Here is a 14,673-nt window from a genome sequence, read left to right as displayed (position 1 = left end):
GAGGCAGCACTGAGAGCTCAGCTACATTCTGCTGCATTGGTTTACATGTCAGTGCCTTGGGTAGCCTGCTGAGCTGAGGATCCTTGGCACTTGCATTTCCTTCTGTCTCAGCTGGTCTATTTGGTATGTGTGTGTTTGCCTACCAAGCACTTTGGTAATTGTCGTGGGCTTTGTGTGTGAAAATCTTTGTAGAATGTGAGGTCATGTGTTCCTGCTGTTCATTAGCAACTTTGCTGCCTGCTAGATCTGAGCTGGCTTTGGTCTTATTTCATCCCTAATCCACTCAAGGAACTAAAGATTTGATGGCACCCTACACCAGGGGGCAAAGTCTTAGTGTTTTAAGAAGCTGTTTGGAAAAACCTCCAAATACATAATCCCCCAACATGATATTGTTCACGTTATAATATGCAATGGGAATTGTAGAGCATGCAATGGGGGAAGTCCTTTGTGTGGGTTCTCCTCGTCCTTTGCTTGTTGGGGGACTAAACGGGAGGTACCGATGGGAGGGATGGATACATGCGTATTACAAATATCCCAAGTATCAAAGAAATGCTTCCAAGTGTTAGAGTAAGCAAAGGCTCTTGTTTATTGAAACTACTTGCTGTGGAACCTGCTTTGGTGACCAGCCAGGGGGGAGCTTTTTCTTCACCATTCTTTATTAATTTGATGATAGCATTCATTGTTAGTGGTAATTTTGCCGAGATACATCCGCAGGGCTGTGTGTGGTCTGCGTGCTGGAAAAAAGAAGTGCTCGCTCACTCAGAACTTGGACTAGGGCTGGTTGTTGTGTAATTCTGAGATCACTGTCTGAGCCAGAGCTCTCTGCAAGCTCCTGCCTGTCCTTGCCAGCGTGGAATTACCTTCCCCACCTGGTTACGGGCTGCCTGCAGTAACAAGCTGAACAACGTGAAGGCAAACCTCAAATACGGTGTGCAGGAACATGGTATTCCTGGAGCCACTTACATAAGGTGTGCTGGTCAGGGAAACAAATGCAGTATTCATGTACTGTTGCTACCTTGATTCATGGCTTCTTTTCCTTGATTCAGCGCTGGTAGCATCTTTGAGTGCCTGCTTGTATGAACAGTGCCTATACTTTCAGTTAATGCCTGAATTGATGCCTTTGTAAATGCCACATACCTGCGAGATAAACTGATCCTCTGGGTGTCCATCAAGCTCACTGCGTTGCTCCAGGCAGTCTGAAGAGCGAACTGGGATCTACAGAGGCAAGCAGAGTACAGGAGAACCTGCTCACTTCACAGTGGGTTCCCTGCTTTTGAGTTGTTGGCCTGCATGCTTCCTGCTTGTATGGGATTTGTGGTATTTGATGAGCAGTCAGCTGCCTGCTGTATTTCTCATATCCATGCAGGGTCATCCTCTGGCTTGTCTACAGCACATTGTCATGTTTAATACCTGCTTCAGCATCCCGCTTTTACTGCCTCCTTGTGAGAAATGTAGCAAATAAGGTAACAACTTTCTTTGTCCTTTACCTGGGTGCATGCAAGTGCGACCAGCAGTCTGAGCAGAGTGCAAACACAACAGAACTGAAGAACTCTATTTTTGTTCTCTCTTTTGTTTTTTTGTTTTTAATGCATAGCAACGAGTGCTGTGTTATGCTTTGTTGTGCAGTGCGTCAGGCCTCTTATCGCAGCCTGCCCCTTTATCTGCATTCATCAGCTCCATTTGGCTACAAATCAGGCAATGCTCACAAGTACAGCAGGCTGCAGCTGTTTGACATACTGTTATGCTGTTACTCATTCTGACTGGCTTCATCAGGACCTATCAAATACATTTGTTGTGGCTGAGGTTCTAAACAATGAAGTAATGCTCAGACATGGGTTCAGCCACAAAAAGGCACCATTTCAAGAGGTCGCTGCAGTGTGTTTGCCAATCAAACTGCTGTTCTGAAAAGGCAAGTAGCTGCTTCCACAGCGATTTAGGTTGTTAAGTTGAAGTACACCAGTATTCCTAAATACACCTACGTGTCCAGCAACCACTGAAAGCAGGGCAGGCCGTGGGAGGTTTTGGGGCTTCTTAGGTGAGACACTTTATTCTATGGAATGGCTTTGTCTGAAACATCGAGCTGCAGTTCTATGGTGCTGCTTCTCCCCCCATGCGGTCCCCATGTCTCACCTTATTTGCCATTGTGAAATTGCTCTCTATGTTGGCTTGCTCACCGCAGGGTTTTTTTTTATTACTCTGAAGTCGGCGAAATTCCTTTTAGATCCTTTTCAGACCTCCCTTTGTTTCTCTCCCCAGAGGGCAGGTAATGCACTAGAGCCAGCTCAATGTTTAACTAACGTCTCATAGGTGGGAAGAAAGCGAGAAAGAAGGGATGGGATGATACGTCACAGTGGAGGAGGAGGGTCATGGAGAAAAATGAGCTCTCCTCGGCTCCAAGAGTGCAGAGGAACGGGCTGCCAGGGCCTGGGTGCTTCTCAGCTGGACAAGGGTCTGCTTTCTGTGGGCTGTGATGGAGGAGACCACTGGGGTCCTGAAGGAGGGCTTCCTCGTCAAGCGGGTAGGTGCTGTGGCCTCCTTCATGCTGTTCCCTCCAAAGGGCAAAGCAGCCTCTGAGGGGGGCTGTTGGTGTGGGTCTGAGGGCTCCTGCCAGGCCCTTATGAGGGAGCTGCAGGACCCACAGGCACTGACTGTCCTGTGAGCTGCTTGTGCTAGGTTTGCTCAGAGGGGAGGGAGCTATCGGTGTGCCTCAGTTATCAGAATGATGGGCACACCTCTGCAAAGAGCACACAGAAATATTGCCTGGGGAAGGCTACGTGGCAGCGGCGAAGTGGCTGTGGGAAGGCTGGACAGAGGTGTTGTGCCTTCTTTAGTGGGTGCTGAGCAGGGTCTGCTATTCTGTATGGAAGGATGGGGAACTGATTGTCCTTTTTTAAGAGGATGAGAGCAGTACAAACATAGGAATGCATTAAGTAGCTACTTTCTTCCACATCCCCAAGTTCCAGAGTAAGAGGTGAGTAAACAACTGGATAGTGTGACAGGTTTCAGTCTTTCTCAGCACTTCTTTCCACAGAACTGAGTCAGCCAAAGCAGGGACACGGGGGCCACTGAACTGGGGCGTGAGCAGCCTTCAGAACCAAGGCTCAGTGACTAATATGGTCTTTGCACACACTCCAAGTGCAACTCAAAGGTTTGTTCAAAGCTTTGCCACGCCTTCGGAAATGCTTTTCTGCACTACGTGTCTGCACTTCTGGTGCTAACACGAGGGTAATCCTTGCCAGGAGCTCTGCTGGCAGGACAGATGTTGGCCATGTGCAATTCAAGCTGCTCCCCAGTGCCCCTTCCTTCCATGGAGCAGGAGGAACAGCCCCAGCTCCTGCTCTTGTCTCCAGGCTGTGGCCATGCTCTGTGGCTCTTAGGTGTCTATTGGATTTGGGATGGGAATCAAAGGCACTGTGACTGTGAGAGGATGCTGAGCTGAAATTACTGGAAGTCTGTGAAGTTGGATAGGAATGAGACCAGGGAGAGGATGAATAAAGGAAACTGAGGGAGGAGGCAACAAGAATAGGAAGAGATTTGGAGAAAAAAGAAAGGGGGGGGGGGAGGGAGGAGTTGGGGGTGGGATCAGGTAAAGGAATCAGATTTCTTAAGAAGAAGGGAGTAGATGCAAGGAGAAAGTCTCAGTGTGTATTATAAATGGCTGGATTAAATACTGTAATCTTTTGTGCTTATAAAGTAAAATACGTGCGAGTCAGGTAAGGTTAAAGAAAAAGAATAATACCACCTCCTGAAGAAGGAAATCTCCAGGAAGGAAAGGAAAGAACCCTAACAAAGGAAAGACAGCCAAGGTGATCTGCAGTAGGTGAGAAAGACAGTGAAGAAGGTGAAGGGAAGAACAAAACTAAGCTAGGTAGACTGCATTTAGTATAGACTCAAAGGCATTAGATTTAATGTGCTTTGGAATTTAGACTTGCCACTCCACCTTTACTGGAAATTGCTGAGCTTCTCCTTTACTTGTAGCAAGTTAAAGGGGGTTTGATTCCTACCACAGCTGGACCTTCCTTCTTCCTTCTTCCTGGCAGTACCCACCTCTCCCATCCCCAGAGCTTCCTTTGCCTGCAGACCATGATGCTCCCTCACCCACAGAAAGGCAGCCAGCTCCTGGCTGTGCCTGACCCACAGGGAGACCTGAACCTGCAGGTACCCCACCTTGCCCATCGTGCTCTCCCATGCACTAGGGCAAAAGGCAGCTGGGTGCTATTCATGGTGAGGAAAGAGGAAGTGTTTTACTCTCTATAATCTAGAATGCATCTGACAGCAGCCTTCACCGAGTCTTTTGCCAGTAAAAAGAATAACTCCTTTGCAGGAAACAGTAGCACAGGGACTGTTTTCAGCCCAGGAGGCTGAGGCAGGCAGCCTCCCAGTAGCAACATGAAGGGATGCAAGGAAAAGGCAAGTCACATTTCTACCCTCACTCTGTGAAGTTGTGTTGATGGAGCTGTGTTATTTCATTCCTAAGATGTGTGTTGTAGGGAGAACAGGACTCACAACGTCTTCTCATGATTCTTATCGGTTTGTTGAGGATTTATTGTGGTATTTCACAAAAAAAGAAAGAAAAAAACATTTTCCCTATGCTTGTGTTAATACGTGGATTTCTTCCCCTCTAGGGACACATCGTTCATAACTGGAAAGTAAGATGGTTCGTTCTACTCCAGGATAAGTTGCTGTATTATAAACTTGAAGGAGGCAAGAAGGAATCTTCTCCAAAGGGCAGGATCCTTCTGGATGGCTGCACTATTACTTGTCCTTGTCTGGAATATGAGAACAGACCGGTATGGCTAGAAATATGTATCCCTTCTCAATGATACTCACTTTCTAATTTCTCCCTTATCTTTCCCCTCCTCTTGATTTTTTTGATTGTTGCAACCATATCACTGGGGTATGTAATTCCAGAAGTAGGTGCAGCCAAAAGCAAACAGCCATTTGCAATGTAACCAGGACTAGAAATTAACTCCTTCCTTATGCCTTTGTCATCCGCTCTGCTCAAATCTGGGGCACATTCGTCAAAACAATGTTAATTACACACACACACAGGAACAAATGCATCAGCCTAAGAGTGTGTGGACAGTGGGCATGAGCAGCTCAATAAAACCAAAGGAGGATGGGAGAAAAATGGCAGCTCATCACCCCAGTAATTGCCCTAAACCCAGCTGTCTCCACTGGTTGTTCCTGGCCATTTCAGATTCCCTTTTCCATTCAGTGGGACTTCACTGCTTTAGAAAGCTTCTAGCAGAAAGGCTGAGGAAGGGAAAGCGCATCCTGTGCTTCTCAGCTCACCCATAGGCGGCTGTGACACAGACCTCCACAGAGTGGGGCCAAAAGGAAATGATTCTGTAAATTGTTCACTGTTTCAGCCTTTCTCATGACAGAATGAGCCTAGAGAGAGCCTGCAGTTGCTCAGAAACCAGAGTTCTGGATGCGAAGACTCTGTCCTCAGCAGAATGCTGCTATGTACTCTGGTATCTGGGTGATGTGTTCTCTTCCAAGCTTTTGCACCATGCATGCAAGTCATGCTTGTAACTGAAAACTCAGGGATTTGTGGGGCTGGGGGGAGGAGAAAGTAATCTCCCCCCAAAACAGAGCTGTGCCCGGCATCCTTCAGGTCAATAGTTTTTTGCTACTACCCAGCTGGGATGCTGTAACACACCTATTTCTTATATTTGGACCAGTGGCGAAAGAAGCAAAATGCAAGTGAAGAACAAAAGCTAAACATTATTACTCCTTTGCACTTCTCTCTTCACAGTTGCTTATCAAACTAAAGACAAAGACCAACACAGACTATTTCCTTGAATGTTGCTCTAGAGAAGAGCGAGACTCCTGGGCTTTGGACATCACTGGAGCTATTCATGCTGGTCACCCAGTGCAGGTGCAAGAGCTTCACAGAATGAAGAACTCTTTCAAGCTACTAGAGAACATCAGCCTCCAGTAAGTGTTCATGGTTTCTCCTTCAACTGTTGCTGTACTCTGCAAAGCACCTGAGCCACTGGGTGGGATGGCGAAGGGAAGCTTCTCTCTGCACAGATCTTCTCCTTCATCACCAGGAGCATCTACATTGGCTGCTCCCTCCTGGGAGCTGAGGCATGGGAATGCACTTCTTCCTGACCCTAATTTTTGGATATATGGAGGTTCTGCACAGGCACGTCACTGCTGGCTTGAAGGCTACTCAGCTGCAGAGATATTAAGACTGGAGTGATCCATTATCTTGCAAGCTGTAATGTCACAGAAAGACTGAGAGGTGACTCTGTGCATGCCATGCTGGTAAGCTCTCAGAGCTGGCAACCAGAATCCAGGCTAGGACTTTTAGGGTATACTATATTAAACAATTTCTATTAGGATATAGAAAAATGGCATTAATTAGATTTGTGTTAAGAAAGTATATGAAATCTGTCTCTAGCTTAATTTGAAGTGCTTTGAAATGAAGGATACATTATAAGGCATCCTGCTTAGTGCTCTGCATTGGGATCACAAAGTTTTGCTGTACCATACTTAGCACTAAGGGTCGGAGAGGTATGTAGGCTGTTTCATAGCTTTGTGCTGGTAATCTTTAGGGCATCCCAGGCACAGACAGAAGCACGTGACAATTTCTGCCCATCTTTCTACTTACATAGTTTTGTCCTATGTACTCTTCTACAGCCATATCGTGGATAAGATGCGTGACAGCAGTGCTGGAATTAAGCTGACCCTCAACGTGGAGCAAGGCAACAGATACAAGGAGACCTTCACAGGTATGTCTGCTGCCTCGCCTCTGACATGTTGCAGGGGCAAGGGAGATACTGCACTGCTTTCATGATGGGATTAATTATGGCCCAGGTGAAGGTACTGATGCAGCTGAATTGTCCAATGTCCTTTTTTGCTTATTCATTAAATATATGAAAGCACATAGAGGACCCCTCTCTTTTGTCACCCTCCCCCTTCACTGACAGCCTTTGTGACGATCCCGAAGCAAAGGAAGGCTTATAAGGCAGAAGACCATTTGTCTGCCCTTGGAAGAGAGCGTTCCCTTGGTCTGAGAGCTGCTTTTCCCCCCGCAGGTTCTGCTCTGGTGGACTGGCTCATCTCCAACAACTTTGCTGTATCACGGTTTGAGGCCGTCACCTTGGCCTCCATGCTGATGGAGGAGAACTTCACCAAACCCGTGGGTGCACGCAGCACCGGGGCCACGCGCTACAGCGACCTCTCTGAGCAGTTCCTCGATGACTCCACCGCACTGTACATGTTTGTAAGTGATGCAGCTGACAAGCAGCAGCTCTTCTGCCCTTTGTCATGTGCTTGGTTTGGGGCAGTGGTAAAGGGGATGTGTACAAAATGCACCACAGGAAAAATATGCAGGTGTGGAAACAAACAGAAGGAGAAACTTCAGGCTTACGGACATGCAGTTCTGGAACCTTTGCTGGAGACAAACAAGTGCAGGGATACAGAGGGATCTACAAAGCAAATAATTAGGTATTAGAAAGGGTGCAGAGCAGAATTTGCTCAGGAAATAGTAGCTAAAAATAGACAAAATGCAGAATCGTATGCTAAAGAATGTATTTAGATGAAAAACAGATGTGAAATCATCTTTTCTGTATTTGCAGGCTGAGACGAGTAAGAAAATGATCAGTTCCAAGGAAGAGCTGCAATTTAACATCTCTGAATTAAGTGGCACAATTGTGAAGCAAGGATTCTTAGTGAAACAGGTAAATACAGGCTTTGGAGATCACTGGGGAGCAAGAAAAAAGACAACTGGTACAGCTCAGTGGAGAATGAATGTGTTACATGAGCGCGGCTATAGAACTGTGTACCACAGAGTAGATCTTGCCTGCCATCATGAGGTGAAGAGTATCAGGTCATAAATACATGAGCTATGGAACTTACTGCTCTGGCAGGTTTAATTGGATATTCTGTATGTGCTGAGTATATAGGCATAAAACAACAAGAGTCCCACACAAACTCCACCAGAGCTGTTACAGTCGCACCAAGTGAATGCACTGCTCCTCTGGTTTAACCCAAGCTGTGGGGATTTTCCAATGATATTCTGGGGACCGTGGATGAATTTCAAAGCTGAGCAATTTGGTTTTTGCATGAAGTGGACATTAACTTATGAGCAGTCACTCAGACACTCACACAGATGCTCTGGTGGGGGTGAGCCCTGTTTTTTTTTCCAGGCATATTTACCTTCCCATGGTAATTGGTTATAGGATCCCACTCTCAGGCCATCTCTTGGTCCTTTCGCTCTTCTTTCTTGGTTCTCAGCACAAGAAAGGAATAAGAAAATGTTAAAGAGGAATATGAATAAGGAATAAGAAGGAGGTTAAGCAGAAAATCCTGGGAGTTATTAGGATGTCAGTATAGTTTTTTTTTTCTCTGTTGGCTGCAAAACATCTGTTTTTCATTTTGCAGGGACACAAGAGGAAAAACTGGAAGGTGAGGAAGTTTGTTTTGAGAGCTGATCCTGCGTTCTTACACTACTATGACCCCACCAAGGTATATGTGTGGCAAGTTCATACCCTCAGAAATCCTCTTGCAGATCTAAATATCGTAATGAAAATACAACACAATTTTGTTGTAAATGTTTCTCTCTCCCAACTCTCCTTCTGGATTCATCTTTGATTTCCTGGGGAGTAAGGCCTCAGTGGTCTTACCTTTGGAGTTGTCCCTGCATGATTCTCTGTCCCTGCATCCCTTGCCTACCTTTTCCCCATTGAGATTCCTTTCCCTTACATGTAGGGCAGCAACCTTGGGGTTACTCTTTTGCTGTACACACACAGTCTGTGACAGTGCTCCTGCAGGCATTCTTCCTGGGCTGTAATATTTCTGGGCTGGCATTCCATCACTTGAGATCAACACTGGGATTTCCTCAGTTCTTTTTACATCCTTGAATAGGGTTCCCTTGATCTCAAAGCATTTACTGGAATTTATGCCACTCAGATTTAAATTTGCTTAAGGACCAGGAAAGTTTGTTATGCTGTCTTCATGGATGTAACCATTGCAGCTAAGTCTCATCTCCTTTGTGTTGTGCTTGTTGTTTTTGTTTGTCTGATTGTTATCAGGAAGAGAACAGACCAGTAGGTGGATTTTCTCTTCGAGGCTGTCTTGTATCAGCTCTGGAGGACAATGGAGTCCCAGCAGGTAAAGCATGAGCCTCTGCGCTTTGCTACTTCGTGCTTATATGATTGCAGTCACTGGGGGTGATTTGTGGTTTGGCTGACTGTGTAAACACAGGCTGGCCTTTCCCCTCCCCTTTCAGGGGAGAGAAAGTAAGCTGTAAGGAATAGCCATACTAATGGGCTGAGCTGTACCCTACCAGAGGGGATGTTGTTTTGGGGGTTTTTGTTTCTGCATATCTTCAGTGTTCCATTCTTATGGATTTTTCTTAGTCAGGTGATGTAGGAGACCGTCTCAAGAAATGCATTTAAATTAATAAATTAAATGAATTAATTTTCCAGAGTTAACAGCTAAAGAGGAGAGACCTTTTTGGATGTTACTGGACTCAAAATCTTGAGGAAACCCCAGATACTGTCCTTTTTTAATGTCCTCTCTATTTGTATGCACTCTCATTTGGATCTGCTAGAATCCAGATTAAGCAGAGGCAGAACAGCTTTAGCTGTCTTATCTGTAATGAAACTGAGAGATCTAACACCTTAATTCATTAAAATAAAAATCTGCCACAGTAAGAATTTGTACCTGCTGCAAAGCTGTTCTCTGTGTGCTTTCCTCACCTGTCATGTTATTTTTTTTCTCTGTAGGTGTGAAGGGCAATGTGCAAGGCAACCTCTTCAAAATCATCACCAAAAAAGACATCCATTATTACATGCAGGCCAGCTCCAAGGCAGAGCGAACACAATGGATTGAAGCGATCAAACCACTGACATGATTAAGATGGACTCCATGCCAAACAGTGCCACGTTTGTGACCATGTTTCTTGCTCTCTTTATCTGGGAGTGATGGTTGTGGCTTTTTTTTCCCCAGACATTCTATTTTTGTTACGCGTATTGTCATAGCACCCAGCAGTTCCTGTCAGATCAGAATCCCTGGTGGCACACAGATCTGGCAGAACTTACCTTCTAACCAAGAGACAAAGAACAACATGTGGATACAAATAAATGATGCTTTACGAGGAAACAGTAAGACAGACTCGTTCAAGGTGGAAGAAAGAGCATCTTTTGCACAAGTATTCAGTCTACATCTGGCAGATCCAGACTGTTTTATTCTAAAGCAGAAATGTCTTACTCCTTTTATCCTTCATAAAGGGGCTTGTGAACTTAACTAGTTCAGATGGACTGAATCAAGGTGCTTGAACTGAGTCACAGTCATGAAAGGCCCTGGTGTCTGAGGCTGCCTTTCTTGATGCACTGTGATAAAACCTTGCTGAAGCTTAGCTCTGGTATCATTAAACATACATCACAAAAAAAAAGTTCAGTGCATTTGATTCTCTTGTGCTCTTTAGATATGATCCTTCTCAGAGATCAGTTGGAAAATAATGGTTTCAACTTAGAGTACTATGGAAACTGAGAAATTGTCCACAGTGTCAGAGTAGGACTGAACACATGAGATGATCAAAACATCCAACCAAACTGCTGATGTGCTATTTTTTATCAGACTCCTGTTATCTGAGTAGCTGCATCTGACAGATTCTGCAGAGTCACAAAAACACTGTAAAGACAGAATGCTATTTATTGTTCCTGAAGGCACAAAGGAATTGGGTAGTCCTCTATCCACAGAACCATCCCTTTTGTATTTATATATTTATTATAACAGCCACATATTTGGGACTCTTTTCCAAATCTACAGCAATGAAATAACAGCACAGCATATGCATGCATTCAAGTATTTACAAAAGCTGGTAAAGAAGTTTGCTAGCAAAGGCAGTTTTAATCACATGCAAAAATGGATGATGCAGTTTCAGATACAGATACAATTTCATAGGACTGGTCCAGTGAAGACTGTGAAATCCACAACTGCTCAAACCCTTCAGCTCCTGAGAACTCTACCTGCAACAGATAGGGATGGTGGTAAGGCATCTATTACTCTATATGGTGAAACACATGTAGCTTTGTGCTGATTGATAGGAGATTCCTGGACAAGCAGTTCCTTCCTGATAACATGAGCCTTGCTGGGACTCTCCAGACTCTCTTATTCACTTCCAAAGATATTTCCCACTTCTCCTTTCTAAGTCCCACTGCCTGCACAACACTCAATTTTAGTTACAGGGTGACAGTTACCACAAATGACTGAGCTCCATTAGATGGCATGGCTGAGAGGTTAGGGAACTATGAGGATATGAGATACCACCTAGCATCAAAAGTCTTGTAATCTGGGGGACCAAGACAGTATCTACATATAGGTCCTCTGACTTAGCTGGACCAGCCATATCTCTGCAATTGTGGAACACGGATAAGAGGAAAAAAAAAAAAGAAGTGTATTTCATCAGCAAATGAAAAAAGACAGTTCCCATTCTCCAAAATCAACGAGGAGAAAAAGATAAAACATTTCTCAGACAGAAGAAAGTGCATTTGTCTCCGTCCCTTGGCAATATTGTGAACTCCTTTTTTTTCAAGCCACTTTGGTAAGCTTGACATCGCCTGTGATCTGCAAAGCTTTCACCAGGTTCAGAGGCTGAATGCGGTGAGTGAAGTCACAGATCTGCCGCCCGTCAAGCAAGACCTTTATTTGCTGATGTTCACATAAGAGCTCCATCTGCAATGGAAAAGGACAGGTGAGGGTGTTAGAAGACAGCAGCTGAACTGATTTCAACAGTGTGAACTTAGAACCCCTGCGTAATAGGGACGGTGAAGCACAAGGTCTACCAGTTCCTCTGAGATGCCTCTGATAAATAACCTACTCTATGCTGAAGTAAAACTGTAAAACTCTTTATAAAAAGCTCTATCATTAAAACTAGAAAAATAAATGAATCTCTCCTTCAAGGCTTGAACTGTTTCTCTGTGCCATATGAGAATATGCCAGTGTTGTTAACCCAGCAATTTCAGTAGTTAGTCATACACACAACTCACATCCCTTCTCCTTTCCACCCTATTTATAGCAGTCCCACAGTTACCTTAAATGTGTCCCCTGCTATAAATGGGAAGTAGGGTATAGTCTTCTCGTCCATCCCCCACTTCCCATCAATTCGTGCATTTCGTGTGATGGACTTCTCACTGAAGTTAACTGTGAATATCATCCCAACATCTTTGTTTGCATCCACTGGATCACAGAGCAGAGTCACTGAAAAGCTGAAAAACAATTAAATGACAATGTAAAAGGGAGTGAGGAGCATAGCAGACATCTACAAAGACTAGAGAGAGCTGTTTATTCCTTGAAACACAGGACTCCTAAAGAAACTGCTGACAGGCTTAGAAGCTGCAGATCAGGCTGAGATTAGGCCATGCTTTCTTTCTCTTCCAGTTTCTAGGAGGACACTAATAAGTTCTCATTTTGTCTTCTGTTTCTTGTGAGTGAAGTCAAACAAGTATTGGTGAGTGACTGAATTCCAGCATTTCACCAATAGAAGTGCTGGAGTTGATTGCCAAATACAAAAAAAAAGTAATGATAGCACAGTTGTCATCTAGATTAAACAAAGCAATGGACATTCACTTCCTGTGCCAAAACTGCTATTTTTCAAGTGGTTTTGATTCCAGCCACCAGCAGACAACCTACAGGTTTTGAGTTGAACCATTTGTTCATCCCTTCTAGTTCATCCCTTCTAGTTCATGTTAGATAAAGGCAAGGAGTAGAAAATGGTGGTGAAACAGTCAGAAAGTTCTAACAGTAATTTTTCGCTCCACATTCTCATCTCAGCTTATCAAATCAGAGCCGTGAGCTGTTCTTTCTTCTTCTAGAGGTGTCTTTGGTTCTCATGCTGTTTATCTTGCCTCCAGCTGCTGCTCTGTACAGTCCTTGTATTCCTACAAGTATATGACATGGATGACCTCCCCATCAGCCTCTTTACCTACCTCTTGGGGTTGGAAGGTACCATCCCTATGATGGTGATTCTCATGGCAGGTCTCAGACCACCTTTAATTTCACCAACATACTGCTCCACCTACAGGGAAGAGGGAAAACAAACTGCAGTAGGTCACCTCAGATGACTTCATTGTATTTTTGTATGTAAAAGAGAATTTGGGTGGATCTGCACTTCTCCCATTCACTCTAGTTGCAAACTCCCCTGGAAGAACAGAGCTACATGTACTTGTTCCAAGTAATTCCCTGTCTGCTTCAAGGGTCAGTGGAGAACCTAATAGGGGCAATGGCTGGCAAGGAAAAATAAGAGACAACTTGGAAAATAAAGTAATGAGGACATTTGGAGTATTATGCTGTAGCACGTAATCACTCCATGTGCATCGCAGATGGAGAGAAGACGCTGTGAAACACTAAGTGTTATGAGCAGTTTGCATAACACTGATAATTTTCCAAGCCAATGCACAACAGACACTCTTACAGATAACAACGTGCCTTATTCTTCCAGTGGTCCAAAGAAAAACTTCATTTTCTTCTAGAAGACTCACACAATATTAGTATGATTTAGTAGTTTGGCTATTAGAACCACTATATTTGCATGGAAACCCATGGGCTTCCATTCAAGTGTACATTGCTATGGGTATTTCATACATGTTTTCAAATTCAGATGGTTGGAAAATTAGTCCAATGTTAGAATTTTAAATTATTGAATGCTAACTTACTTAATGGGAACACAAACTCAAGACGATAGAAAGCATTTCACCTATCTCCATTTCCTAATTCCAGTATACTAGCTATACCTTTTGCTAAGATGACCTTAAGCAATTCCTTTTCCCTTCTTGATATTTACATCCAGCCAACATTTACTGCATCCCAGACTCACTAATAACCCCCTAGCTCAGGAGCACAGCTGTCCACATGTGGTCACTCAGCCAAAGTTGAGTTAGCAGTATGGGTGAGAAATACTCAAAATGCCATACAGCCAGCAGCTGTACAAGCTCCTGCACCACCTTGCAGGGTGTGCAGGTGAGTCCCATTGTGTGCACAGGGACATGGCCCCCTTCCCCTATTTCCATTCAGGAGCCCTGGGGACCCCTTCGCTCACTTACTTTGGGACACCTCTCCTTCTCTGTCATCCCTGCTGCGCCACACACACTGCTGTTCCCGGGGGAGCTTTTCTCGTGTGATGACAAAAACAAACAAAAAGCCAAGAATAAAGGGAGGCTGTCGGGAGAGGGGGCGAGTTATCTCTGCCAGGCAGTATCTGGACAACACCCAGCCAAGCAGCTGAGTCACAGCCCACACGCCTGGGCGCAGCACAGCCAAGGAGTCAGCAGCAATATGGAGCACCCTGACACCCACCTGGAGGGTCAGGCATATCTTGACTGTCAGCCTATACGTACTGCAGAAGTACATATTGGTTTGGGTGTGTATGTGCAAGACACTGCATTTGTTCATACAAATATATGAGGGCTGCTCTGAAATTGCCTCCAGTTTTGTGATGTTGGCCCATGATGTCAGAGGAGGATGTTGGTGGTAGGACAGTAGAGGCCACAACTTCCCACCCATATTCTGCTACATTTTATCACCATGTGACAGAAGGCAGCACAGTGGCAGTCTGTCAAAGTGGCTTCTGGCATGGATGTGAGTATGAACAAAAGGTGTAGCACTGAATCCCTCCATGCAGAAAAAAATGGCACCCATTGGCATTCATTAGCACTT

At 44.7% G+C, this 14,673-nt stretch overlaps 2 protein-coding genes across 3 annotated transcripts; one reads left to right on the top strand and one right to left on the bottom strand.

Moving 5' to 3' along the window:
• Nucleotides 1–2,347: 2,347 nt before the first annotated feature.
• PLEK2 (pleckstrin 2) lies at nt 2,348–11,921 on the top strand. 2 transcript variants are annotated; one of them, XM_015864759.3, is made up of 10 exons: nt 2,348–2,518; nt 4,626–4,790; nt 5,762–5,943; nt 6,652–6,743; nt 7,050–7,237; nt 7,593–7,694; nt 8,398–8,481; nt 9,048–9,126; nt 9,744–9,914; nt 11,556–11,921. In XM_015864759.3, the coding sequence occupies exons 1-9, from the start codon at nt 2,471–2,473 to the stop codon at nt 9,869–9,871; spliced, it is 1,068 nt and encodes a 355-aa protein (XP_015720245.1). In that variant the 5' UTR covers nt 2,348–2,470; the 3' UTR covers nt 9,872–9,914; nt 11,556–11,921. The 2 variants fall into 2 exon arrangements, with proteins under 2 accessions (XP_015720245.1, XP_085405138.1); XM_085549012.1 differs by having other exon boundaries at nt 9,744–11,921.
• Nucleotides 10,652–14,139, bottom strand: LOC107314928 (galectin-related protein A-like). The gene is made up of 4 exons (XM_015864763.3): nt 14,061–14,139; nt 12,948–13,036; nt 12,053–12,227; nt 10,652–11,694 (listed from the first exon to the last, which is right to left on the bottom strand). Exons 1-4 carry the CDS (start codon nt 14,085–14,087, stop codon nt 11,551–11,553), a joined length of 435 nt encoding a protein of 144 aa, XP_015720249.2. The 5' UTR covers nt 14,088–14,139; the 3' UTR covers nt 10,652–11,550.
• Nucleotides 14,140–14,673: the final 534 nt, after the last annotated feature.

Source organism: Coturnix japonica, chromosome 5, assembly GCF_054131305.1.
Source record: "Coturnix japonica strain WE chromosome 5, WE-NBRP24, whole genome shotgun sequence".
NCBI classification, from domain to species: Eukaryota; Metazoa; Chordata; class Aves; order Galliformes; family Phasianidae; genus Coturnix; species Coturnix japonica.
The sequence above is the reverse complement of the archived record's forward strand: the minus strand, read 5'-3'. Positions and strand labels throughout refer to the sequence as shown.

Bases quoted from the DNA above. Each gene is read 5' to 3' on its own strand.
- PLEK2 (XM_015864759.3), top strand. From the start codon at position 2,471: ATGGAGGAGACCACTGGGGTCCTGAAGGAGGGCTTCCTCGTCAAGCGG. The intron at 7,238-7,592 runs GTAAGTGATGCA...CTGTATTTGCAG, and splicing joins CCACCGCACTGTACATGTTT to GCTGAGACGAGTAAGAAAAT. The intron at 9,127-9,743 runs GTAAAGCATGAG...TTTTCTCTGTAG, and splicing joins GGACAATGGAGTCCCAGCAG to GTGTGAAGGGCAATGTGCAA.
- LOC107314928 (XM_015864763.3), bottom strand. From the start codon at position 14,087: ATGACAGAGAAGGAGAGGTGTCCCAAA. The intron at 13,037-14,060 runs GTAAGTGAGCGA...TCTTCCCTGTAG, and splicing joins AGAAGGAGAGGTGTCCCAAA to GTGGAGCAGTATGTTGGTGA. The intron at 11,695-12,052 runs GTAACTGTGGGA...TTTCCATTGCAG, and splicing joins TAGCAGGGGACACATTTAAG to ATGGAGCTCTTATGTGAACA.